Source organism: Calypte anna, chromosome 5A (assembly GCF_003957555.1).
Source record: "Calypte anna isolate BGI_N300 chromosome 5A, bCalAnn1_v1.p, whole genome shotgun sequence".
NCBI classification, from domain to species: domain Eukaryota; kingdom Metazoa; phylum Chordata; class Aves; order Apodiformes; family Trochilidae; genus Calypte; species Calypte anna.
The window spans coordinates 40221119-40249105 of record NC_044251.1 but is presented as its reverse complement, the minus strand read 5'-3'; the positions used below and the strand labels follow the sequence as shown (position 1 = coordinate 40249105).

The window sequence follows — 27987 nt, the reverse complement described above, 5'->3', positions numbered from 1 at the left end:
GCCCAACCCCCCCCTGGCTCCAACCTCCTTTCAGGGAGTTGGAGAGAGTGATGAGGTCTCCCCTGAGCCTCCTCTTCTCCAGCCTCAACACCCCCAGCTCCCTCAGCCTCTCCTCATAGGATATGTGCTTAAGTCCCTTCACCAGCTTAGTTGCCCTCCTTTAGACAGATGTGCTTAGAGACATCAGAGGTGTCTCCTTGGCTGTCTTTGCCACTGTTTTGCATGGAGCTGTTGGTCCAGAGGAGACCACAAAGGTGATGCAAGGGCTGGAGCACCTCCCCTAGGGAGCCAGGCTGAGAGAGTTGGGGGTGTTGAGGCTGGAGAAGAGAAGGCTGCAATGGGGAGACCTTAGAGCACCTTCCAGTGCCTGAAGGGGCTCCAGGAAAGCTGGGGAGAGACTTGGGACAAGGGACTAGAGGGATGGGATGAGGGGGAAGGGTTTCCAGCTGGAAGAGGGGAGATTTAGGCTGGATATGAGGAAGAAATTCTTCATGCAGGGGGTTGGAACTGGAGGATTTTCAAAGTCCCTTCCAACCCAGACCAGTCTGGGGTTCTGTGATTTGGGTGAGACAAGGAGCAGGTTCACTCATGTTTCAGTGTCAGCTTTCCTCTCCTTGCTGAGCACTTGGCAGGTCTGCAATAACCTTTATGGGGGAGGCTTTTTTTCCATTAATTGGCGTTGGTGGCAATAAGGAAAAGGCACATGCTGGAATTCCTACTAATTGGCCTCTCATGGAGGGAGAAGGCTGCCAGGTTCAACAGGGAGGGTATTGATGTGCTCTGGATGGGGTACAAGGAGGGTTTCCAACAGCATTCTGACTTTGTCTTCTTTAATGTTGGCCTCTTGAGTGAGGCTGATTTAAGGAAAAGAATGATGTCAATTGGCCCAAACAAAGTATTGTGAACAGGTCAGCATGCAGATGCTAATTACTGCAAATAATAATTGAAATCCCTTCATTTGGAAACACGCTGTGGTTCATCTTTGGTTGAGCTGCTTGCAGAGGGTTGTGTCTCCAGTAACATTGGAGAGCAGGTGTTTTCTTGGTACCAAAATGTTGTGGGTTTTTTCCCCCCAAGGACATCTGAGAGTGCTGGTCCATTCAGCCCTGCTTTGAAGGTGCTCTGATGGGTGCCCTACATCAAACTTTTAGTCATTTCTGACTTGGACAAATGATCTGACTTGGCTTTTGAGAACTTTTTATGGAGAATGTTGTTAAACTGGAGAAAAAGGGTATAATAAAACAGTAATTTAAGAGCAATTTACTGACAACTGGAGCCCTTAAATGCACTGATATATGATTGTGGAAGGATGGTATCAAGCCTGCTGTTTGAACATACCCTTTGTCACTTGGAAAATCCTTAGGCAGTTTTAAAAACACTTTCAGTCATTAATTGATGTCCTTGTTGCTCATGATAAGCTGTTGTCTAGCTCATAAATTACATATCATTCATCTCACCCACTTGGTCCAAGCCTCAGTCAATGTATTTGTCTGCTTCACTTGTGCAATGCAGTAAATTGTGCACAAAAACAGGAGGATAACCCAGTTTCTGCTTTCAGACTGAAAAGGTTTCTCTTGTTTTGGGGTTTTCTGGGCTCCTTTAAAGAACTTGAGAAGGTACCATGCATTGCTGTTATTTTTTGGAGACACTTCACCTGGTGAGACCCACACATCTGTGTGACAGTTCCTCTCAGCCATTCCTTCAGGCAGGGTTGGTGTTTTCCAGGTGGGAACCAGAGGTCTGCTTGCAAAAACCAAAAATAGAAGAAAAAAACCAGGCAGTTAAGTCCTCCATGGTTCCTAAATGCAGGCAGCAGGGTGTTGCATGCCTTGGTTTTATCAGACATCCCCAGGCATTGTCATTGTCCATCCAGCCAGGGTGGTTTTACCTTTGGAAAACTCTGACTGTTCTTGGTCCATCATCATTAACAGCTTCAGGAGCAACCATGTGGTGGTTGAAGTCACTCAGTCATCTGTGAGGAGGCAAGTTCAAAGGCAAGAAAGCCCTTCAGGCAGTGCAGCATTAGAGGAGGATCCATTGCCACCGGACAATGAAAACAATTAGCAGTTTGCAGGGATCCAGAAGGGATTAAGCAGATTTGTGACAGAGAAGTGATGAGTGCTTATTAAATTGACAAATGTCACCTCTTTCTCAAGCCAGGCTTGGGGATAGCATGGGACTCAGCCTTGGAAGCAGGGCCCTGCTATATTTGGTGCTATATTTATCTGCAGGCACCCTGCACATCCATCAGCTCTGCTCTACAGCAGCAAAATAGGATTGGGTTAGTTACCCTGTGTTACAAGGGAGTTCCACATCCCACCTAAATTCAGTCTCTCACCCAAGAAAAAGTCCTGTAATGAAAATTAGGACTTTCTGCTTCAGGGCCACCAGCAGCTACCAGTTCTTCCCAGTAAGGAGCTCATGGGGCTGGCAGGGGAACTGGGTCTTTAGGGTGTTGTCACATCACCAAAAGGAGATGATAGTGCAGTGACAGCAGTGGGATGGACAGGGAATTTTGGGGAGTTTTGGAGCAGCAAGGTGGAGTTCCTGGCTTTGGGGTTTCCTCTGTGCTCAGATTTGCCATCTGCAAATCAATAGAATCATCATAGTTGGAAAGGACCTTCAGGATCATGGAGTCCAACCATCAGTCCAACACCACCTTGACCACTAAATCTTCTCCCAAAGTGCCACATCTACCCATTTTTTAAATACCTTAAGGGATGGCAATTCCACCACCTCCCTGGGCAACCTGCTCCAACACTTGAACACCCTTTCAGTGAAGAAATTTTTACTAATATCTCATCTTAACCTTTCCTGGCACAACTTGAACCCACTGCCTCTTGTCCTATCACTAGTCATGGCCTCACTACAACCTCCTTTCAGGTACTTGTAAAGAGCATCCATTGTCTTGCTGTTCTCAAAGCCTTGAGACAGGAGGGATCAGGTATCCTTGAAGCAGCCTGAAGGGGAACTCATGAGGCTGTGGGGTCATTTCTGCCTGTGACCCCCTACACCCCCACAGGGAGCCTGCTGGGACCCTGGGAGGTGGAAGCCCCAAACTGGGACACATCCTAACTAACTGCAGGACTTGTTCTGGTAAAAATGGTGAGACATCCCAGATGTCCAGGAGGGCCTGGTAAAGAGCTGAAACAGGGCTCCTGTGTTTGGGGAGAGGGTAGAGAGGAGCTCTGGAGGGACCTCCAGCCTCTCTCCCCCTTCCCAGAGGCAGCTCCAGCTTTCCTCCTCCTGTGCCTCACTCCCCAGATCTCTGTTTTCTGGCAGATAGGATTAAGCCTGACCTTCTGCCCCATCTCAGAGAGAGCCAAATCTCTTTCAGATCTAATTATTTTCCGTTTCTGTTTAAATGTGCATATCCTGCTGCTGGCTGAAAAGGAGAACAGCTTCTGCCCAGGCCAGGCCACAGAAGGGCATCTGGCCCTTCACCAACCACGGGCTTTTGGATCAACACCTCATCTTTTGGGGCTGTGATTTCAAACCTTCAAATCTCAGTCACTTTGCAGATGACACCAGGGTTGGGTGGCAGTGTTGATCTGCCTGAGGGTAGGGATGCTCTGCAGAGGGACCTGGGCAGGCTGGGTCAATGGGCCAAGGCCAATGGGATGAGGTTCAGCATGGCCAAGGGTTGGGTCCTGCACTTGGGTCACACCAAGCCCAGGCAATGCTCCAGGCTGGGGACAGAGTGGCTGGGAAGTGCTCGAGGGAAAAGGACCTGGGGGTGTTGGTCAACAGGAGCTGAACATGAGCCAGGGGGTGCCCAGGGGGCCAAGAAGGCCACCAGCATCCTGGCTGGGACCATCCCTGGTGTGGGCAGCAGGAGCAGGGCAGGGATCATCCCCCTGTGCTGGGCACTGGGGAGGCTGCACCCCAAATCCTGGGCTCAGTTCTGGGCCCCTGAGGCCAAGAAGGACATTGAGGGGCTGGAGTGTGTCCAGAGAAGGGAATGGAGCTGGGGAAGGGTCTGGAGCAGAAGTCTGCCCAGGAGCAGCTGAGGGAGCTGGGGGTGTTGATCCTGGAGCAGAGGAGGCTGAGGGGAGACCTTCTGGCTCTCTGCAACCCCCTGAGAGGAGGTTGGAGCCAGGGGGGGTCGGGCTCTGCTCCCAAGGAACAAGGGATGGGCCAAGAGGAACTTTGGGCCTCAAGTTGTGCCAGGGGAGGTTTAGGTTGGAGCTGGGGAAGAATTTCTCCCTGGCAAGGGTTGTCAGGACCTGGCCCAGGCTGCCCAGGGCAGGGCTGGAGTCCCCATCATCCCTGGAGGGGTTTCAGAGCCCTGGAGATGTGGGGATGAGGGACATGGGGCAGTGCTGGCCTTGGCACTGCTGGGTGAACAATTTGATTGAAAGATTTTCAGGATCTTTTTCAATTGATTTTACCATCTCTTGGAGGTCTCAGGCAGGTCTCCCAGGAAGTGGCTCTGGCACTATCCTGTGTGTTTCCAGTGGTGACCTTCAGGCTCATTCCCTCCATGCAAGGAAGATGAGTCCAGCCAGGCCGTGGCCTTCTGCCTCCCCCATCCTCCTCCTCCCCTTCACCTGGTTTTTACCAGGCTCTGCTTTTTCTGCATGTGCTTTGCTACATAATTCCTGTGTACAAGTGGGAAGAACTCCTTTCAGCAGGGCATCGTGTGCCTTTTTTTTTACTAATATTTTGGGTTTTTTTCTGCTGCATCTCTCCCCACTGAGGGTGCTGAGCTGGGGTTTGTCTGTGCTGTCCCAAGGGCACTGATAAAACCTGGGGGTGATAAAGGGATGGGTGACATCCCTCTACAGGAGGAGGGGAGAAAATAAGATGGGGTTTCACCTTCCAGGCAGCCAGCCAAGAAGTAGGAGAGAAAAGGGACAGATAAATCAGATGAAGCGTGACAGAAAGCTTTGCCTGCAGCAGAATTACATCTGCATATGGAAAATCTGGAGATGCTGCAGTGGGCAAATGCTCAGCCTTCAGCTGGTGCAGGAGAGAGCTCTGAGAAGTGTCCCCTGTGTGCAGTAGGTGTTGTGTGCAACTGGTAGGATTTCAGAGTCGAGCAACCTGGCCAAGCAGTTTGCCCTCAGAAGATGTTAAATGTGCTGTATCCATATCCATAGCATCCAGGTGCTTGGTGCTGTATCCATATCTGGCATCCAGATGCTTGGTGCTGTATCCATTTCTGGCATCCAGGTGCTTGGTGATCCCCAGGTTGGGGCACAGAAAAGTGGTGAGCAGTGACTTGTGTTGAGCTGCAGCTGGTGCTGTTCATGGTCATCTTTGCAGCACAAATCTGTCTCCATCAGCTTGACAAATTAATTATCTGGATTCACGTTGACTTCTGTGCTCTCTGGACTTGTAGAGAAAATACTGATAACACTGAGAAAGAGTAATGAGATGGGTCTGTGACCAAGGGCATGTGTTTCAGGGGAAGGCAAAGCTGTGTAGGCTGTTCTGTACAGAGAAGGTGTTATCCCTAATTCCCACTGGAATGGGAGGATGAGGAAAGCAAGGATGGTAATCCATTCATTGCTGAGAGAAAGGAAAGATTTGGGTCATATTTCTCCTTGCCTACAGGTCCCTCCACTTGGTGGGGTCTACAGTGAAAGGGAGGTGTTGTGTGGACATCCCAGTGGTTGCATCCACAGGAGGATTTAGATGCATTATCCCACCTAAGAGCTCCACAAGCAACAAGTCCTTAACTCTGAGGATCTCCTCTTGCTTTCTCAAGCAGCACCAGTGGAGCAGAGCTGCTCCAAAGTGCTTTGAGGTTGCTCCTGTCCAGAATACCCAGTACTGAATGGGTAGAGCCTGGCTCAGGATGGAGAAGGTAGTGTTTGGATCCCTCAAAGAGTGGCTTCAGTCTCACAGGGCTTTTGGCAAGAAATGTTGGTGTGCTGGAAGGGCTCAGGGTGGTGAATTATGACCCAAAGTAAAAATTGCTTTGCATTGCATCAGAAAGTGAATGGCCTGGACCTGCTGTGGGGTGGACCTTGCATTCTGCTTACATTGATCTATTTTTTACACCTTCATTTAGGTTGAGCATTGGTTCTGTTCTTTAGCACCAGAACACCTTCACATCATCTCCAAGGGAATGAGGGTGCACCCAGAGTACTGAAACTCACTCCTGTTCTGTGCCAGAGCTGTGCCACACTGTGTCCACTCTGCCTCTTGGTGCAATAGCACCAGATGACTTGGACACACTGGCTGCTGGGTTGGGAAGTGACTTTGGAAAAGGAGTGGGTTTGCAGAGAAGTGAGTATCACTGCAGAAAGTTCCAGCTAAAGCCATCAGTGTTTCCAGCAAGCCATCTAGTGGCTTCCTACTAAAATGGTTGCATATCTTCAAAATGGGAAGGTGAAGCTGGAAGGCTGAGTGCTGCTCATCACCACAGTTGTGTCAAGGAACTGACATACAGGGTTTGGCTCTCACTGGGAAAAGGCCCTATTGGAATAGTCCTTTTTGGGGTGTCAGGGTGATGGGGTAGTGGAAGGGTTGGATTGGCTGCTGGACTGAAGCATGCATCTTCCCAAAGTAAACCTGATGGGTGATCCTACAGATTACAGATTCACAGAATGGTTTGGGTTGGAAGGGACTGTAAAGATCATCCAATTCCAACCCCCTGCATCCCAACCCTCATTCCATCCAATTCCAGACACTTCCCACTAGACCAGGCTGCTCCAAGCCCCATCCAACCTGGCCTTGAATACTTCCAGGGATAGGGCAGCCACAGCGTCTTTGGACAAACTGGGTCAGTGTCTTGCCATCCTCCTAGTGAAGAATTTCTTCCACACATCCAATAGAAATCTCCCCTCTTTCAGCTCAAAACAGTTCCCCCTCATCCCATCCCTCCCTGCCCTTGTCCCCAGTCCCTCCCCAGTTTTCCTGGAGCCCCTTCAGGCACTGGAAGGTGCTTTAAGGTCTCCCTGGAGCCTTTTCTTCTCCAGGATGAGCAACCCCAGCTCTCTCAGCCTGGTTCCATAGGAGAGGTGCTCCAGCCCTCAGACCATCTTCATGACCATCTTCTCGATGAACAGATCTTCATTTCACCGACAGAGTTTGGTTGACATAGCTCAAAAATACCTAAAGGATATAGGGGTAATCTGTGATTTAGAGGAGCTTCCTGTCTGGTATGGACAGGAGGCAGCAGGTGGAGAGGGAGAACACAAAATTTTGGGCTTTTTTATTACTATGAGAAGTATTTCATTTGGTGAAGTTTTGGGCAGTGGTATTTATGCAAAGAGAAGAAAGTCCTTTTTCACCAGATGGCTCAGTTGTTGGCACCCTTCAGCACAGCGTGCAAAAGGGACTGAAAGTTTGAAGGCTTCCTGGAGGGGTTTGGTAGAACACTGGAGGACAGACTGGCGTGGGGCTGGGAGGTGTCACTGGGGTGGCTCAGGTATATCCTAAGTTATCCTTGGCTGGGGTTTTATCAGAAATAAACTTCAGTGATGGAGATTTCATAGCCAATCTCTCCTTCTGCCTCACTCACCCTACCTTAGGAAGTTTCTTCATGCCCAACCTTATTTGCCTTTGCTACAATTCAAACCTATCCCCAGGAGACATGGAGAGCAGCTTGTCTGAACCAGTCTTTACCTCTCCAACAGAGGCTGGGACAGTTTTTAGGTGCAGTGTGGCATTTTGACCAGTATCCAGCCTAGGATGCTTCCTGACCTCAGCTCTTCCCTGGTGCCACCCAGCAGTTCCCACCTGCATGCATTTGCACCTACTTAATGCAGCTGATTTTTTCAGACTTTTTCACCAGTCTCAACATTTTTTGATACCTAACCCAGTTTTCTGGGGTATTTTCATTTCTCCTGATGCAACACCCAAGCAGTAAATCCATTTATCCATCACCTGTATCACTGCTGACACACCGGGTGGTGTCACCGCCGGGACAAGTCCCCTTGCTCAGCACATCCTCCTGGTGTGACACTGAATCACCAGTAACAACCATCCCCAGGTGGTCTCCTGATGAGTTGTGTGGCCACTTTTAGGGCAGTTTCACCCAACTGTGTTTCTCTGCTGAGGAAGCCATGTCCAATATCCAAAATCCAGCCTAGGATGCTTCCTGACCCCAGCTCTTCCCTGGTGCCACCCAGCAGTTCCCACCTGCATGCAGACATTTGCACCTACTTAATGCAGCTGGTTTTTTTCAGACTTTTTCACCAGTCTCAACATTTTTTGATACCTAACCCAGTTTTCTGGGGTGTTTTCATTTCTCCTGATGCAACACCCAAGCAGTAAATCCATTTATCCATCACCTGTATCACTGCTGACACACCGGGTGGTGTCACCGCCGGGACAAGTCCCCTTGCTCAGCACATCCTCCTGGTGTGACACTGAATCACCAGTAACAACCATCCCCAGATGGTCTCCTGATGAGTTGTGTGGCCACTTTTAGGGCAGTTTCACCCAACTGTGTTTCTCTGCTGAGGAAGCCATGTCCAATATCCAAAATCCAGCCTAGGATGCTTCCTGACCCCAGCTCTTCCCTGGTGCCACCCAGCAGTTCCCACCTGCATGCAGACATTTGCACCTATTTAATGCAGCTGGTTTTTTTCAGACTTTTTCACCAGTCTCAACATTTTTTGATACCTAACCCAGTTTTCTGGGGTGTTTTCATTTCTCCTGATGCAACACCCAAGCAGTAAAACCATTTATCCATCACCTGTATCACTGCTGACACACCGGGTGGTGTCACCGCCGGGACAAGTCCCCTTGCTCAGCACATCCTCCTGGTGTGACACTGAATCACCAGTAACAACCATCCCCAGATGGTCTCCTGATGAGTTGTGTGGCCACTTTTAGAGCAGTTTCACCCGGCTGTGTTTCTCTGCTGAGGAAGCCATGTGCAGCAGCACCTAATGGATATCAAGATCTACCGTGCTGGCTGCTTCCCCAGCTCCTCACAGACCAGTTCCTCTGTCACAGGGGGAAATGAAATTGTTCCTGACAAATCGGTGTCGGCAGTCACTTATCATCTTGTTATCTTCTAAGTGCTTGCAAATAGGTTGCTTCATTATTTGTTCCCTTGGTTTTCCAGGAGGTTGACTTAAGTGAGCAGTTTGTAATTCCCCGGTTTTTCCTTTTGCATATTTTTTAAAGCTTAGCCATACGTTTGCTTTTTTTTCCCAGCTTCTAAAGCCTCTGCTATCTGCTGTGAGCTAACAGGAACAACTCCTCCATGCTTCAGCTTAGCCCTTCCCTCAGTACTTTTACACTCCTGGGCTGGTGGATGGACTAACACCCTGGTTTGGTTTTTCCCCTTTTTCTGGGATGTTTCTTCTCTTTCCTTTCTCTGGCTCTTACCTGGGTTTGGATCTTGATCTTGGATCTTTGGATCATTTGGACCTTGACCCTTTCCGTTTTCCAACTGGTATTTTTAAAAGGTTTGGTTTATCCACACAGTGCTTTGGTGTAGTGTTTTCTTACATTACAGGAAATTTGGGGTAAATCAGGACTTTTATTAACATCAGGCCACCGGCAGTGGAGCGACATGGGTGTAGTTTGGGTGATTTTCAGGAATGTCTGGTAACTCCTGGTGTCCAGACCAGCACACCTTGCTGTGACCTGGGGTTTTTGGAGAGCAGTGACCTCCCTGCCTGGGAGATGCTCCCACATTGGCATCCCTTTGGCATGTCAGATTTACCCTGCCAGCTTCTGTTTATTCCTTCATCACCTCTGTTTGCTGATTTCTCAATTCCCTCTCTTCCCTTTTTTTTTCCCCGTTTCTCCAACAGGAATCATTAACCAGTGGCAACAGGAATCCAAGGATAAAGTGATATCCCTCTTGTTAACCCACCTGCCTTTACTCAAGCCCGGAAACATCGAGGCAAAAGTCGAATACATGAAACTCTTGCCTAAAATCCTGGCCCACTCCATCGAACACAATCAACACATCGAGGAGAGCCGGCAGCTGCTCTCCTACGCCTTGATCCACCCCGCCACCTCCTTGGAGGACCGCAGCGCCCTGGCCATGTGGCTCAACCACTTGGAGGACCGCACGTCGGGTGGCTCGGGTGGCTTTGGAAGCCAGAGCAGAGCCCGCTCGGATTCGGTGGATTACGGGCAGCAGCCCCACTACTATCACCAAAGACAAAACTCCGATGACAAACTCAACGGGTGGCAGAACTCCCGAGACTCGGGCATAAGCGTCAGCGCTTCCAGCTGGCAGGACAAAAACCTGGCGTGTGAGAACGGCCACCTGCCCCTCTACTCCTCCTCCTCCGTCCCCACAACCATCAACACCATTGGCACTAGCACAAGCACCAGTAAGTACCCGCTGGAAGCACTGGGAAGGGCCACCCATGGCCACTTGTCACAGCACGGTCCCTCCCCGTCCCGCTAGAAAGTACTTTTTTGCCATGGTTAGCAGAGGGGTTTGGTTCATCTGGGCCACAGAAAACTCCTTTTTTTTTTTTTTTTTTTAATTTCTTTCCCATACCTACTTTTTTTATTTCCTGCCTGCCTTTTTCTTTTTTTGTTATTATTATTATTTTTTTTTTCCTCTAGACATATGGGATTTTAAAGACCTGGCAGCTGGAGAGAAGGCAAAACCAGCCAAGCTGTAAGAGCAAAAAAAAACGTGTGTTATCAAAGGGAGCCCCTTTTATTTCATGTAGCCATGTGTAGGTTTGCAGTTCATGTTTGAAGAGTTCCTAAAGCAAGCAGGGAGCTGATGCTTCGTGTCCAAAAGTGAGCTGGGGGACTTGAAGCAAGTCCAGAAGTGACTTAGTGGGTAGAGACCACTCAAGGTGTTGGTTCTGGAAGCAGGACTGGGATCCATGATGTTCAGGGTGTATCTGAAATGTTCCCTCGTATTTGCAGTGCCTGGAGGTGTAAAGCTGATGATGACTGGGGGGGTTTAGATGCATAGTGCTCAGTGGTTTCCAGAAGGATTGGGTGGCTCTGCACTGTGGAGGCTCTGCCAGGCTTTGCTGGGGGCAATGGACAGTGCAGAGTCCAGCACAAGGCTTGGACACTTGGAGGTGCTGCAGAGCACAGTGGTTGGAGATGTGTCACTGGTTTTGTCTGAAGATGTAGTGCAGATGATCTTTAGAATCATAGAATCACAGAATCATTTTGGTTGGAAAAGACCTTTAAGCTCATGGAGTCCCAGCTGTTCAGCCAGCACTGCCCCATGTCCCTCAGCACCACATCTCCAGGGCTTTGAAACCCCTCCAGGGATGATGGGGACTCCACCACTGCCCTGGGCAGCCTGAGCCAGGCCCTGACAACCCTTTCCAGGAAGAAATTGTTCCTAACATCCAAGCTAAACATCCCCTGGCATAACTTGAGGCCATTTCCTCTGATTCTGTCACTTTTTCCTTAGGGGAAGAGACTGATCCCCCCTGGCTCCAACCTCCTTTCAGGTAGTGGTAAAGAACAAGAAGGTTTCCCCTCATCCTCCTTTTCTCCAGGCTGAACAACCAGACTAAAGCAGCTGCTGATGCCTGCAAGCCATCCTTGGCAGAGAAGGAGCAAAGCATCTTCTCAGCAGGGTTCAGGAGCACCTCTGCCCACCCACCCCCTCTCTGGTGGGCTGTCACACCTGCCTTGCTGTCACCTTGGGTGATTGCCACCATCTCAGCAGCAAAACTGTACATCCTCTTTGGGGCTTTCAGGAGGTCTCTCCAACACACTTGCCATCTCCCTAGATACAGGGAGGTGAGGGCCCTGCCTTCTCTATCAGTGTGCAGAAAGCCACAATTTAATAACTGAAAGCTTCAAAATGGTCACTTAAGGCTTCTGGGGTTTTCCCTCTCCTGTATTGAGTGGGGTTTTTTAGGTGGTGTTTCAAATGGATGCTATGAACCGTGGCTCTGGGTTTCTTGCTGTAGCTCCCTGCTTCCCCAGTGTCCATCCTTGCAGGCAGCTCTGCCTTCTCTGCTGCCCAGGGATTTAGCAGAAAGCTCTCAGCTTCTCCACTGACTCTGAACATCACAGCCCTCCTTGTCACCCCACCTTGTCTTTGAAGGCCTGGCTTCTGCTGCCATGGGGCTTTGTGGTGTTCAGCTCCTCCAAGACCTGGGTCCTTGTGCTCTGGAGGAGAGATGTCATGGGAAAGGCTTAACAAGGTGGCAGAGTGAGAAGAATCATAAATGTATTTGCAATTACTATGTTAAACTTCTCCAGGGATTATTTTGGGGGGTTCTTCCTTGTGGTTTTTGCACACCTGGTGGTTTGGACACTTTGCATGCCAGGGAGGTGGTGGAAAGAGGTGGCTTTAGGAGGGATCTGGTTCCTTGTGTCAAGAGCTGGCAGTAGCAAGGTCTTAGGGGGGCACTGAGATAATAATTGACAGTGCTGGAGCTCCACAAGATGCATCAGGTCTGAAGGACACTTTTCAAAAGCACTTTTGTGTTTCTTTGAGCCTTATTTTGCACACAGAACAGAAGTAGCAATGCACCTCTTGCCCGGTGAGGTCCCCAGGTATAAGCAGAAAATGCTGAAACTCAGGCAACAGCCTGAGCTGCCCACACTGCTGAGGTTTTTTCTTAAATTCTCCAGAAGAAAGTGTGCACAGCACTGGTACAGGAGCACCTGAGGGTCTGTCAGCATGGATTTCACCATGGTCTTTGAGGTAGGGCTGCATCCTTACTGCATCTCAACCACTCAGCATCCTGTGCCCTGAGTCCCACCGTGGCAGCCCTTGCCTGGCACCATCCTACCTGACAGCTCATTTGGTGTCACTGAAGCAGCTCACTCACACCATGTAACTCTGAGATGAAAGATTTATAGAGTCCATATTTTCCCCGAGCATCCCATCAGGAATCTGACCACACTTTCAGCCCATTCTGCTCCTCAGTGTTCATAGAATCATGGAATGATTTGGGTTGGAAGGAACCTTAAAGACCATTTAGTTCCAAGCCCCATCCAACCTGGGCTGAGACACTGCCAGGGATGGAGCAGCCACAGCTTCTCTGGGAAACCTGGCACAGGGGCTCAGTACCCTCAAAGCAAATGTTTTCCTAATACCTAACCTAAATACACCCTCTTTCATCTTGAAACTATTCACCTACATCCTATCAGTAAGTGTTAAGCTGTTGTAGCTCCTGCTGATGTATTTTGGTGCCAGCATGGCCAGACAACCTGCAGGCTAAGCTGGAGATGACCTGACCACACTTCATGTGTTAGTTCAGGAGTTTCCTTAATGCAATATTTGCTTGGACAGGGGCACAGTAAGTCCACAGATGGATGCTAAAAAACAAACACGGCCGTCAGCCTCTGTCCCAGCCCCTTGAGTCAATCAATACCTCCAGTAATCTTGCATTCCAAAGCAAAGCCCTCAAACCCTCACTGTTTGTTTAGGTTTTAAGTGTCATTATTTTTAAATGCTCCCTCTTACTAGGAGGTGTTTATCTGGGCAGGGCCTTAATCCAGCTACACCCTGCAGGACCTTCCCCAGCCTGGCCCTGCAAAGGCCCTACCTCTTCCTGACACCAAAAAGGGGCAAAGTCCTTCCCAGAGAAGTAACGTGGTGCTCTTGCCCAAGGTCCTTTCATCTGGTTTTGTGACATAATTAAATTTAATGCTCTGACAGTGCCAGGTTTAAATCTGGGAAGGTGAAGCTCACGTGACACTTGTGCTCTCCTGGTCATTGACTTGACCTAGACCCAGGCTTTGAGACTTGGTTCAAGGTTGGTTTATCTCCAAGTCTCTCTTAATGGTGCTGGTTGGTCTTAGCCAGGCTTTGAGGAGGTGTTCCTGGACTTCTCCAGGCTCTGTAGGGTAAGTCTGGAGCTTTTTGAAGACATCACTCTGGATGTACCACAGTAATGGTGATAGAGGAGCTGGACCAGCTCTGTGAGTGATGGGGTTGGGTTTGGAGGGATCCCATGAAGTTCATGCCCATCCACTGCATCACTGTGGTGGCCACTCAGTGGAGCTGGAACTTCAAGTTTTAGCATGCCAGGGGTAAGGACAGCTTAACCTTGGGTTTGGGAGAGCAGGTGGGTAGGAGACCAGAGCTGCTCCAGCCATGGTGGGACTGGGTGAAGCCCAGAGCTTGAGCTCTGGGGCCACGTCAGGCATTGGTTGCAAAATGCCTGGATTGCACAATGCCTTTGCAGTGGAGACAGGGCCTGGAAAGTCTGAAAGGACAGAAAACAGCTGCTGGCTTTCAAAGCTGCAGGCCAGCAGCTTCTTGTGTGAGGGCTACAGATCCTTCTTTTCCCTGGGTAATGGGTCCCACTGGAGCATGACCCCATGGTATGAGCTTTTGGTTGTCAAGGATAAGTACAGCGTTGCTTAACCCTGTGTTTTCCACCTTCTCAGAAGGGAATATATAAAGAGGAGAAGGAGGAGAAGTGTGGTAAACACATTTGTCCAGCATTGAGAAGGTGGAGTAAAGGTACAGAGGTCTGAACTGGGCCCTGAGCTCCACAAGCAAGGGAAATGAGAAGCACCAGGTTTGGAGGGAGCAGTAGCAGCTCCATTTGGAGTTGACAACAGTGAGACACAGCTAAAGAGGTAAGGATTTGGGTCCTGGCTCTGACATGCATCTGCTGGACAAGTGTCTTGGTCCTCTGTGCCCAGAGTACAACCTGGGGATACCAGTCTGACTTCTTTTATCAATGTATGGTGAGACTTTCCTGTGCTCTCACCTCTGGTGCTGTGCCATGGAATCACAGAATCTCAGAATGATTTGAGTTGGAAGGAATCTTAAAAATAATCCAGTTCCACCCCCCTGCCATGGTCAGGGACACCTCCCACCAGCCCAGGTTGCTCCAAGCCCCATCCAGCCTGGGCTGAGACACTGCCACGGGGTTTTTGGCAGAGGAGTGAGGACCTCCTTACCTCCCCAGAAGAAGAGGCAGCTCAGTGCCAAGCAGGAGCTGAGCCAGGATGAGTGTCTCCAGTTGTCACCCTGCCTGGACACAGCCTCTGGATGGGCTGTATTGCTGCCAGCAAGCAGTGGCACATCAGGTTCCCTGGTGGGGGGTGGCCCTGGAGAATGTAGGCTGCATTTGGTCTTGCTGGAGTCTTCATGTAGCTAGGAGTCTATCTTCTGTATCTAGGAGTCTGTTTTCTGTCTGTCCTTTCCAAAAGAGAAGGAGGTCCCTGGATGGTGGCATTTGAGTGCCCCACATTCCTGTCCTTGGGGAAGCATCCAGTGTGTCCCCTGGTTATCTGCATCTTGGGTCCCTTGGAGTGACATCAGTGCTTGGGGGCATGGTGTGGGTGGCACCAGAGGGTGAGGTGCTGGTGTGCATCACAGGACAGTGCTGGGCAAGTACAGTCAGAAGCCTTGGAGAGCAGAAATTCCAGGCACTGGGTTCTGTTCAGCCAGGAGAGGTGTTGCAGACTCTGGTGTTAGCCAGGCTGCAGCCACCCTTCCTCTTCTACTCAAATTTGAAAGCTGCTGGGTGTTCAGGTCTGCTACACCTTTCCCAGGGGAATCTCATCCAGAAAACTCTTTTTGTCCTACAAGAAGAGGAGTGAGCAGTGAAATGCAACAGAAAGACTCACCTATGCATCCTCCTTGTCCTGAGAAGGAAAAATCTCTTACCTTGTCCTAGAGCTGACGAGAAGGAATAAAGCAGTGTCTTTCCTTCCATGCAGCCCAGTCTGGATTCATGGCTCTCCCCCTGCACCTTCCAGCTCTTGAGAAATGCTCCTGTTTCAAAGTCATGCTCAGGTGGCATCAGCAAGATGTGTACTAGTGCTCAAATTTGCCATACCACCAGAAATACAGATATTGGTGGTCCCAAGGCACCCTGCAGAAGGCAGAACCATCCCATGGGCTCTTGTGTGAAGATTCCACCAGGGGCTGGTGGCTCTGGAGCAAGCCCAGTGCTGGCTTGTGGAAGACCCTGCTGTCCTGAGCAGGGCTTTCTGTCACAGAATCATCAAATGGGCTGGAATGGCCTTTAAAGGCAACCTCACCCAACCTCCCTGCAGAGACCAGGGACATCCTCACTTAGATCAGGTTGCTCAGAGCCCCATCCAACCTGACCTGGAATGTTTCCAGGATCCCACCTCTCTGGGCAACCTGTCTGTGTCTTAATCCCAATTGTGGCCTTAGGCAGGTCAGGAGTTACTAAACTGTTTGTTGATGTTTGTGTTGCTCACAGCAAATATTTTCTTCCTCTAATTTAAGTCCTCCCCTCTTTCAGCTTGAAACTGTTCCTCCTCATCCTGTCACTCCATGCCCTTGTAAGAAATCCATCCCCAGCTTTCCTGTGGCTCCTTCAGGTGCTGGAATAGACATCAGAGGGAAGGTGCTGGGACTCCCATGCAGAGTTAGCTCAACACACCAGTTTGCTTGCCCAAAACCAGAGAGTGCAAAAGTCTCAATAAAGTTACAACAGTGAAGCAAACAAATGCAGTGTTCTTGCCAGGGAGGGTTTAGCTTTGGACTTGGGAATTGCCATCAGAAACTTGTTCCTTCATTGGCCATGCTGTCTGCTGAGACTTTGCACCCTGGCATTTGTCCTGCCAAGAGGGGACACCTCTAACATTTGGCCTGAGGAAAGCTCCTTTGCCTTTATTACCCTTGAACTTTTCTGCAGTGTTAGACAGGGGCATTTGTGCTCTTGCTTATGCCCTGGAGTGTTGCACGTAGCCATTGGAGAACATTTCTAGGAGTCACTTATTTTGCCAGGATCCAATTGCTACAGGATCTTGCTAATTCTGTAGCATAAAAACAGCTGTTATAGAAAAAGATAACAAGTGAGCAGGGTTGTTTTCTTAAATCCATGCAGAATATGCACAAATACAACAGCAAATGGGACTGTGAGTGAGGACAGCATAGATTAATTTAGGTTGGAAAAGATCCTTGAGTCCAAATGCAATCTTCTACTCCAGCTCTACTCCAGCAGGTGCAGATTTTCTGCTCCCTCTGTACCTCTTTCTTGGTTCCTGGGAGATAGAATCCATAGCTCTGCAGACCATCTTCCAGCCAGCAAGGAGATGAATGGTCACCTGCCCTCAGGCTGGAGCCATCAAGCATTGGAGGTGGTAGCAGTGGAGGACAAGAGTGAGGAACTTTTGGGATGTCAGCAATCCTGGAGGGAATCTGCTCCTTGCTCTGGAGTGGTCACTGCAGAGCTGTGTTCCACAGCCAATTTCCCTTCCTGCTGTTGAGGTTGCTCCATTTGCTGTGTCCCTCACCCTCTGGTTAGCAAAGAGGGTCCAAAATAAATAATAATTAAAAAAAAGAACAAGCTGTGCCTATTGTCCACAAGCTGAGCTGCTGGTCAGGATCTTTTTAGTTGTTGGGCCACCTCTGTGTGCTCACTCCACCATCTCCCAAGCTGCCCAGACCTTGATGTCCAAGCAGGGGGGCCAGGTGAGCCAGCCCACCTTGGGACCACAGCAGCCCCCCAAGGTGGGCAGATAAAGGAGACTGCTCCCCCTGGATCCAGACCTGAAGCAGCAAGATACAGGCTGGGACAATTGGTTTGGAGTCTGACTAAGGCTGGAGTTGCTTCAGAGAAATCCAAACCCCAGCACTCCCTTCCTTCCTTGGTGCCCTCTTGAAAGGAGGCTGGAGTCAGGTGGGGTTGGTCACTTCTTGCAAGGAACAAGTGACACAACAAGAGGAAACAGCCTCAAGTTGTGCCAGGGGACGCTTAGATTGGAGTTTGGGAACAATTTCTCCCTGGAAAGGGTTGTCAGGGTCTGGCCCAGGCTGCCCAGGGCAGGGCTGGAGTCCCCATCATCCCTAGAGGGATTTAAAAACCATGTAGATGCAGGAAGATGGCTTAGTGCTGGCCTTGGCACTGCTGGGTGAACAATTGGACTTGATCTTAAAGGGCTTTTCCAATCTAAATGGATCTACAGTTCTGTGATCTCTGCTGTGCACTTGGTCACAGGGACTCAAAGGTGAAGCTGCTTGGAGACATCGTGGGCAGAAAGTTGGTTTGGCCCTACCTTCTGGTTTGTCCTTACCTTCTGCTCTGTCCTTACCTTCTGGTCTGTCCTTATCTTCTGCTCTGTCCTTACCTTCTGGTCTGGTCTGTCCTCACCTTCTGAACTGTCCTCACCTTCTGGTCTGTCCTTGCCTTCTGGTCTGTCCTTACCTTCTGGTCTGTCCTCACCTTCTGGTCTGTCACCTTACAGCATCCATGTTGCTGTGTTTGTTGGTTCCTAACCCAGTGTATTGAAATGTCTTGATGGATTCTGGTACTTGGTCAGAAGCTGTTTTATTGTTGAGACTTCAATTTAGCTGCTCTGGCATTTTCTGTCCCTCCTTTGAACCTCTTCTGCCATCTTCCCTTCACCACTTTGCTTCTGGAGGGTTTCTCTTCTCTGTCTTCAGCCAAAAAGGGGCCTTGAGAGGATGCAGTTGGCTCTGGGAGGATGTGGTTGACTTTGGGGGCTTGCCAGTGATTCAGGGGGAGATGTGGTTGGCTTTAGGGGGATGCAGTTGACCCGGGGGGGGAGGGATGCAGTTGGCTTTTGGGGGATGCAGATGTCTCTGAGGGGATGTGGATGGCTTTGGAAGGATGCTGTTGGGTTTGGGGGGATATGGATGGATTTGAGGAGTGCAGATGGCTCTGGAGGAAAGTGGTTGGCTCTGCTGGATGAGGCTTGCTTTTTGGGGGGGTGCAGTTGGCTTTTGGGGGATGCATTTGGCTCTAGGGTGATTCAGGTGGCTCTGGGGGGTGCAGTTAGCAAAGCAAATGTCACCCCAGACATCAGACAGCTCAGAGACTGAGATGGGACCCTCTCTGCCATTCCCACCCTGTGTTCTGGTGGGAGCCAGTGACAAGGGGGGGGCACACATGCAGCCTGGACCAGGCAGTGCCTGTCCTGCTGTACCCAGGGTGTTGGGTGGATGATGGAGACCTGCTGGCCAAGCAGAGGGGTTGGACAGGGAAGTGGAGGTGCTTCCCACAGGCATCCTGTAGCCAGGGGGTTTCTATGGAATGGTGGGATGGATCTTGTGGTCCTGCCTCTGCTTGGCCCCTTGTCAGCCATGATGCTCAGAGGCAGAGGGGTCACCTGTGGGTGGAGGGGTCCTGTCATGGTCCCAAAGGGAAAGAGGGAAGAAGACCTCAGTGGTGACACCATGGGTAGTACAGAAGCACTCATGGATGTCACCAGTTGCTTTAGGCTGCTGGTAGACCCAGACCCATGTGGATGCTCCTAAACCAGCCCTTCTAACACCAAACAGTGCTTCTAGGCACTTAAATAACCCACATAATCTGATTTGCCACAGCCCCAGCAACCATCCCAGTTGATAGGTGGGTGTCTGGGTGGCCAGTGAAGAGAGGGAGCACTGGGTGCCAGTAGGTGCCATGTGGCTGCCCCTGCAGAGGGCATGTCACACATCCATCCTCTGGCAACACACTGTTGCTCCCTCCAAACCTGGCAGATGCAAGGGTTGATCCTTGTGTGGACCCACACATCTCCTTTACAGGGCAGCAATCCCAAATTCACCTTCTATTCAGATGGAATGAGGCCACCTGATTTGGGAGCCTCTATTCCAGCAGCACCCAGGGACATTACCACCCTCTGGGCTTGTATCCCAGTACAAATTGTCCATAAGCACTGGAGGACCTGGTACTCCACAGCCATTCCTTGTCCATCAGCAGTGGGAGCTGGGACTCCATCCTTGACCTGCAAGTCAACATGGTGGGACCTCCAAACTTGTGTCTCCACCACTGCCTCCTCTTTCCTTCCAGCAGCCCAGGAGTCTCTGGGAAGGGTGTTAAGAAGCAGCAGTGATGGTTCTGTGCATTCCCTGTGGTCCCTGAGTTTCCTCTCACCAATGAATCATCCTTCTGACCTGGAAGTGGTGCAGAAGCCACCAGTGCCACCAGGATTGATGTTCTCAGGGTTGTAGAGCAAAGTCAGACATCCTCAGTAATTCCCTCAGCCCCATTGGCAGTCTCCTGTCTCTGTTGCCTGAGAGATCATGTTGGAGGATGGACCCTCCTAGACCTGGGTGTATGTTACCAGCTGCCCTGGTGTTGGATACTGGTTCAGGAGACAGTGAGCTCTGCTTCCTCATTGCACAGGAGCTTGCTGCTCTCCTGAGAGAAGCTTTGCTTGTCCCATCACCCTCTGAGCAGCCATGGGCCCCCCTGTCTGTGGTTTGCATCACAGCCACCATCAGTGTGTGGCTGGGGAGCCAGATACCCAGGGTTGCACCTCAGCATCCCCTCTAGTAACATGTCCATGAAGTGCATGATGAGGACCACCTACAGCTGGGGATTGCTCTCACCAACTTGCCCCTGGACTCCTAGTTGCCAGCAGGCACTTTCTGGGTGCCCAGCAGGCAGCTACAGGAAAAGAGGACAGGTCCATGCTGGCAGAGATGTGCAAGAGCCCTAAAACCCTTTTTGCTCCTCCACAAAACCTTTTGTGACCACCTTTCCCCATGAAAATCAGATTTGTGATGTTTTCCGGAGCATCTTCATGAGGCAAGAAACCACCTCTCTGGGAAGAGTCACCTTGCTATTGCTTGTCCTTTGAAACCATGCAGCTCTGGGCTTTGGCAGCTAAAGAAATGGAGAGAACTGAGTTCTGCTTCACCCCACCACCAAACAGCAGCTGCAGAGAAAGCTTAGGATCATGGAATGGGTTTGGTTGGAAAAGAGTTTTAAGATCATTGAGTCCAACTGTTCACCCAGCAGTGCCAAGGCCACCACTGCCCCATGTCCCTCAGTACCACATCTACACAGCTTTGAAACCCTTCCAGGGATGATGGGGACTCCAGCCCTGCCCTGGAAAACCCTTTCCAGGGAGAAATTGTTCCTAAGCTCCAAGCTAAACCTTCCCTGGCACAACTTAAGGCCATTTCATCTTGTCCTGTGGATAGTTCCTCACCTCAGCCTCCTTTCAGGAGGGCTCTGAGGAGGGGAGGGAGTGCTGGGCTTTATCCAGAGCAATTCCAGTCTCCTTCCCAACTGCTCTGGGACTCACTGTGTCCTCCTGACTCACACTGCTATTTAATTAACTTTTGACTTCTAGTTTAAAGGAGCAGTGCACAAAATAGTTATTTACTTCGTTTAGAAATTCTTTTAATCCTTACTATAATTACAGCTTCCTCCTTTCTTTTTCTTTTTTTTTTTTTTTTCTTTCTTTTTGTTTTAATTTTTCTTAGCAGGGGGAAGGGAGGGAGGGGGAATATTTGCCTCTCTCCTTGTGGTTATCACATCCTTCAAATTGCTAAAAGGGATAATAGGTCTGGTGATTATATATAGGCACCATCTGCTCTGTGGCTGTTTCCTATCAAAGTGCAGTTAGGAGAGAGCAAGAAGGGATATTTTCTCTCCAGCTATATTAAGACTTTGTTTTTCCATCTCAGCTCCAAAGCAAAGCTCTCTGCATGCAAATGGATCAAACACTCTTTAATCAATGGCTCCGTTTTGGCAGCCTTAAAGCTGAATTATTTTTTTTTTTTTTCATTTTATTTTTCAATTTATTTTTTATTCCTTACTTTCCCCTCAGGTTTTCTCTCCCCCTTCGTTATGCAGTTTTATTTGAGGCTGGTTGCTCTGCTTTCCATGTTTTCATGTAACCACAGTCTCTCCCAGCCCCATTTGCTGAGCAAGCTTCCCTCGTGTCAGCCAGCACAGAAATCTGTCTCCTGACTCCTGTGCAAGGCAATATCTGAGCAATCGGGTGTGTTTTGGAAGAGGATGAGGGCAGGATTTTAGGATGCATATGCTGTCAGTGTGTAGAGGAGCTGGAAGGCTGAGCTGAGTTAATTTGGAGCATTAATGGAAAGGAATTACTATGTGGTTTTTAGGAGAGCAGCTGCAGCTATCCTGGTGCTGCTGGGGACTGCTGAGTTTGGAGAGCTGGGCAGAACTTTGGCTTTTTCTCATGTGGGGAGCTGGATGCTGCATTTGGTCCTCAGTGGCCTCAGAGACCCTCAGAGACCCCTCAGAGGCTTTTCTTCTCTCCTGGAGCTGGTCACATTTTGTGCTCCGGGAAGAAGAAAACAGGGAATCACAGAATCCCAGGCTAGTTTGTGTTGGAAAGGACCTTAAAGCTCCTCCATTGCCTCCCCCCTGCCATGGTCAGGGACACCTCCCACCAGCCCAGGTTGCTCCAAGCCCCATCCAACCTGGGCTGAGACACTGCCAGGGATGGGGCAGCCACAGCTTCTCTGGGAAACCTGGCACAGGGGCTCAGCACCCTCACAACAAACTATTTCTTCCTCTTATCTTAAATCTCCCCTGTTCAAGTTCTAAGCCATTATCCTCCACCCTAACACCCCTTCCCACCTCCCCAGCCTCCGTTTCTTGCATCCTTTTGGCTGGGAGTTAAATCCAGATTCACACTGGGTCTTTCAGCTCCCACCTTGCTGGATGCTCTGGTGGGAAGCCCCACGTGAAGACCTTGGAAGCAGCTCCCAGGCTTTTGCTCCTGTGTGAGACAAGCTGGGCTTCCTTCCAGAAATGCCTCCATCCCCTCAGATGGCTGAAGCCACCAAGAGCTGTGTTTGCAGGGCTTTAGGTCCAGCCGTGCTCCTGCTGCCCCAGAAATGAGTCTCTGACAAAACCAGCAATTCCTGATGGAGCCAAGCAGTGGATCCATGCTTGCTCCTGTCCTCCAGAGGCTCACAAAACCCTCAGCAGAGACATCCCCCTTCCCTGGCCTTGCACACACTGCTTGGAGACAGCAGCAACAAATGGCTTATTGTTTCTCTGTCCAGTTTCTTGAACAGGAAATTGTGTTAAACGTAATTTTTTAAATTAAAACAAAATTAGCTTGACAGGCTTTTCTGCAGCCTATGCTTCTTCCTAATTTCTTTTCATGAGGCAGCACTCTGTTTATATAGAATGTTGGGGGTTTTTTTCCTACTACACCCAGTTACATTTAGGACCCTTGGTTTCCCCCTCCCATGGTGCTTCTGTTTCAGAGGCAAGGATATGGTTTATCCTGCCTCTGAACACGGTTGAAGTCACAGCCACAGAATTCAGAGGAAAAAAAAAAAGAAACAAGAAAAAAAAATGCAAAGAAAAGGCTCCAAGGGTTTGGGGATGTTGAGCTGAAAAATGTTCCATCAGGTTCTGCTCCATCCATGCTGGAGGTGCCCAGGAAGGTGGCTGGGTGCCAGCTGGGCAGCATGACCCACTGGTGGCTCTTTCTAAGGGTTTTGGGCACAGAAAGGCTGGAAAAGCCACGAGGGTTGGACTGCCAGCATGGGAGAACCTTCCTGGAGGAACAGAGGCTTCGTGAGCAGGGTAGCAAAGAGGAGGTGGAGGAGAAGACTGAGTTGAACTTAGTGGTTGCTTTGTGACAGGGAGGTTGCAGGAGCTGCTCAGTATTCCTGCTCCATGGGGGTGCCTCCGGGCTGCAGTGTGGCCTCAGTGGAATTAAAAACATCCCCCCACTTCCTAGAGGAAATTGGGGTCAAACTGCTGCTCAGGGTACCTGCAGACCAGAATAGAATTTTTACACCATCAGACGCTGCCTGAGGATGCACCATAAGCAGCTTTGCAGCCAAGAAGTGCTGCTTGTAGACTAAAACAAAAAAAAAAAGCATCACCCAGGAACTTTTCAGTTCCTTATCCTTTCTCCAGCACTTCTCTAAGCACCTGGGAGACAGGCTGAGAGAGTTGGGGGTGTTCAGTCTGGAGAAGAGAAGGCTCCAGGGAGACCTTAGAGCACCTTCCAGTGCCTGAAGGGGCTCCAGGAAAGCTGGGGAGGGACTTGGGACAAGGGCAGGGAGGGATGGGATGAGGGGGAAGGGTTTTAAGCTAGAAGAGGGGAGATTTAGATCTCCTTGCCATCCCTGGCAGTGTCTCAGCCCAGGTTGGATGGGGCTTGGAGCAACCTGGGCTGGTGGGAGGTGTCCCTGACCATGGCAGGGGCTTGGAACCAGATGATCTTTGAGGTGCCTTCCAACCCAAACCAGTCTGGGATTCTGTGACAAACACAGGGTTGTGAGGTTGTTTTAAAGGTCCTCTGGATGTTAGGGCCCCAGCAGGGACCATGCAGAAGTGGAGGGCATGCTGGGAGCACAGACAGTCTGAATACACCTCTCTACCCACCACCAGTGGGTCCAAATGCAGTGGGAACACTCACATCATCCCCATGTGCATCTTGTCCAGGATTTCTGCAGCACTTCAAGGCAGTTTTGGTGAAGGGTGCTCAGGGGTGAGCACCTCGTCAGCTGTCACACAATCCTTAGAGGAAAGTCTGCCTGCAGAGCCCAGTTCCTTGTCTCTTAATTACAGGAATGGGTGGCTTTTTCCTTCTCAGGCTGAAAAATTGGCCCCGAAACCCTGAGAAACCACAACACAAACAGCTGACGCCTGTTCCACGTGGGCTTCAGAGAACAAAAAAAACCCTCTTGAAATTAGCCCTTTGCCTGCCAAAATAGGCAACACCACTTCAAAAAGGAAGAGAGAAAAAAAAACAACCCAGGACTTCACAGGGAAAGCACTTGCAGAGTTCCTCTAAGCACATTGTCATGCTGGCCAGCCCAGCCAGTGCTTGGTCCATGATAAAGCTGTTTTGCCCAGGGATGTGGTGGCCCCACAGGGATGCTCCTCCCTACATGGTCTGCAGTTGGTACCATTGTCACCATCACTCCTCCCTCCTCTTCATTTCATGTTTTTTCCTTTGGAAATATTAAGCAAAGCTTGGTTTGAAGCTTGAGAGCACTTCAGCAACACCTCCTGCATCTCAGCACCGTTGGCTCCAGGTCATTTATCGCATTTTTCCTGAGGATGCAAAACAACCCAAGCTCATCTCAGAGGCATTACATTTAGCATCATCTGCTGGGTTGCAGCTGATCCCAACCCAAAGGCCACGAGGAGCATTCTTGCAAGGAAACACAACCTGGCATGGGCTGAGCAGAGCTCCTGTGGCCATTCAGAGCCATGGTTGTGAAGCAGAGGTGATACCAGTTGATGGCTCCATCCCATTAAATCCCCAGCTGGAAGGAGCTGGAGCAGGCAGCACATTTGCAAAGCAACTGGTGGGTCCCTGGAGAGAGCAGGTGGCTCTTGAACCACCTAAGTGAGCATGCAACAGGCAGGAAAAAACCTAAAGCAGAAGTGGGACACACTTAGAAGTCCTAAGGGATCTGTGTGCCAGTGTGGCTTGCACTTAGGAGTGGTGGTTTCCTCTCTTTGTTGGCACAACTGGCACCACCACAGCACTCAGAAAGGCAGGCGTGCCTCTGGCCACCTCCTAGAAGCTTATCTTACCCCAGAAGAATATATTAGATTTCCTTTTTACATTAAAGCTTAGTATTTTTGTAGTATTTTTTTTAAAAAAGAGGCTTGAGTGTAAGGCTGTGAAGTCACACTCGCTTTTCTTCTGCCAATAAAGCACATGTGGACCATTTATTTTAGCAAGAGACTGAAGGAGTGACTTGTCCTGATGACAAGCTCCTGCTCAGCCATCAGCAGTGTTACTGAAATTAATGAAATCATATTAAATATGCACATTTATTAATCTCCTTTCTGGGGGTTGCAAATGGAAAGCGAGAGAGGGATGTGCACACCAGGCTGGTGCCAGCTTGGGGCTTGCAGTATTTTTGAGCCTCAGTGGTGAAGCTTAAGCAGAGCTTAAAGTTAAGCCAGTGCTAAGAGTTCTTAAATAAATTATGCCTGGTACCAAGAGTAGCTGGGGTGGTTTCAAAGAGGTGGTGACTTCTTCTGCTTGTAGCATCCTTGGCAGAGGAATTATCCCCACCACATCTCATCAGGTTGTGTGAATTCACTCATAATTCAGTAAAAAATGCTCATGGTTTAGTAAAACACAGTCTGGTGGGATCAGGCATTGATTTATCTCGGGCAAAGAAGTGGAATTAATTTTTTGTATCCTGCACTGGATGATTTCTGGTTGTTCCTGCCCATCCTGCAGAGTTTATTAGTCCTCCTCCAGCTGACACCAGCTTCTAATTAGGGGATATAAAATTAAGATGGAAGAGCAGTAGTTTGCAAGGGGATTGCAGCTCAGGAAGGAGTCTGGGCTGGATTTAAGCCCAAAAATACCCTCTTGGGTGTAAGATTTTGGTGTGGAGAGGATGGCTTCAACACTGTGGTGTACCAGAAGGAGGACTAACAGTAGCCCCTTGCCTCCTGAAAGGGGAGAATTAGCTCCTGTTCTCCTTGCTCATTTCCCTTCATGTCTCACTCATCCAGAGGACACAGAAGTTTCCTAAGCCACCATTTTTCCTACAACAAATCCAGGATGGTTTCTGTCCCCATTCTGGGCTGGGGGCAGCAGGCACAGAAGGGGCTCCAGGCGATGCCACTGCAATACTCAGCCCTGGTGATGCATTTCAACCAATGTATCAAGTCTTTTCCCATATTTTCCCCCATTTTTAATACATTTTTAGTACTAAATATATTTTTTTCTCCTGGGAGGGTGACGTGACATCTCCAGGGCCCCATTACAGTGTTGCTTTTAGAGTCAAATTGCAAAGCCAAGAGGTGAAATAGCTTGGCCGAGACCTTCTTAAATCCATCTATTTCCCCATCAGGATCTCTCACAACTGCAGGAAACATAACACTGCTCTGAAAACAGCCCTGGCTCCTCACTGACATCCTTTTGTGCCAGGAGACTTCTGGAAGATGTTTCTATAGTTATCTAATAGGAAGGGAATAAATTCTTCACATAAACATCCCCCTCGCTTCCCTGCACGGTGGTTGTGTTACACACCAGGTGAGGAAAGTGTTTCCAGAATTAGGAACAAGTCAGATAGTGGAGAAATCCACAGGTTTTTGGCCTCATCTACCAGCTGCCTCTGGCACCAGCTGCTTTTTACAGGTGCTTAAAAAATGCAAACCAGCTCTGGTGTGGTTTTTCTCTCCCCTCCTTTTATAACCCTGCTACTTGCTCATTTTCATTCCTCTTCAGGGCAGCAGAGATGCCTTTGATGGGGGGTTTTCCCTCCAGGCTTTAACTGGGAATTAAACCTGGCTTAACTTTTACAGCACAGTACACCTGGCTGGGGGGTTTTCCACTCAAACTCATTTGTTTTAAGAACTAACAAATGGAGCAGCAGCCGTGAGTAGTTTTGATTAATTCCTGCCAGTGGAAAAAAGGGGGTTAGGGAGCTTTGTGTTGGATCTTGGGGAGGAAAGGCACCAAAAATTATTAGTTTCCCTGGGATTGTTTTTACAGATTTAAGAAATTTGATTTTGAAAGGAAAAATGAAATGTTTCTGCTGGGCTGGAAGGTCATTTTAATCCCCTTGGAGCAAAAAAAACCTGCTTTTTGTTTCATCTACCCCTCCACGAAGCTTCCAGCAGCTCATTCTGAGAAATTGGTGTCTTTGGGCTGAATTTGCTCTTGTCCCTAGAAATTATTCCTTGTTAGAGCAGTGTAAATGTTCTGTGAGCCATCACAACATGAAACCCAGGGGCACATTGAGCACAGCCTTGGGTTTGATGGAAACCAGAAAGGACCTTCCCATAGTGCTGGATCCAGAACCTTTCCTGGTGTTCCCAGCTAAATCCAGAGAGATTTTATTATTTTTTTTTTTGGTCTCAGTTACCAGGAAACAGCCCTCGTGTGAAATTAAACTAATTTAATTGAGAGTTACTACAATAACACATTAAACAAGTGTTTTACAGCCTAAATTTGTACATTAAAATACATTAAGTGCATTTATGGTTCAACCAGCAGTTTGGTGGCTTTGTGAATGATGGAGTTTAATTTTGTTAAGCCAACAGACCAATTTTTTCAATTCTTTTTCATTACAGGAAACAAAGATAGTTTGTCCCTATCCATCTTTTCCTCTAAATACCAGGGATGGTATTTAATAAGTATCAATATAAATATATTATCCCTATTAAACAGCAGACCTGAGAAAAAGATAATTTAAATCTTTAAGGAGATAACTAGAAATGAATGGGACAGGATGGAAGAAGAGCAGTGAAAAATTGAGAAGATTCAGTAAAAATGGTATTTAAAAATCTATTAAAGTTGCAACACTTCTCCCCAAAAGTGCTAGAAAATCTATTACTTGGGGTTTTTTAATACTCTAGCCTACACAAGATGTATTTCTGTATTCAGGCATGTAAATACCTACCTGTTGTAAAGCCTTTCTTGAGGAGTAGCTCCAAATGGCAG

At 49.2% G+C, this 27987-nt stretch overlaps 1 protein-coding gene across 4 annotated transcripts in view; it reads left to right on the top strand.

The window, feature by feature from the left end:
* Positions 1-27987, top strand: part of SAMD4A (sterile alpha motif domain containing 4A) — a 107817-nt gene that overhangs the window by 58629 nt on the left and 21201 nt on the right. For all 4 annotated transcript variants that reach the window (XR_003987631.1, XR_003987630.1, XM_030451568.1 and 1 more), the window contains exon 3: positions 9726-10256. Coding sequence is in view for 2 of the 4 variants with exons in the window: in XM_030451568.1 (XP_030307428.1) it covers positions 9726-10256 (531 nt within the window). In the remaining 2 variants the exon portion in view is untranslated. The remainder of the gene's footprint in view (positions 1-9725; positions 10257-27987) is intronic.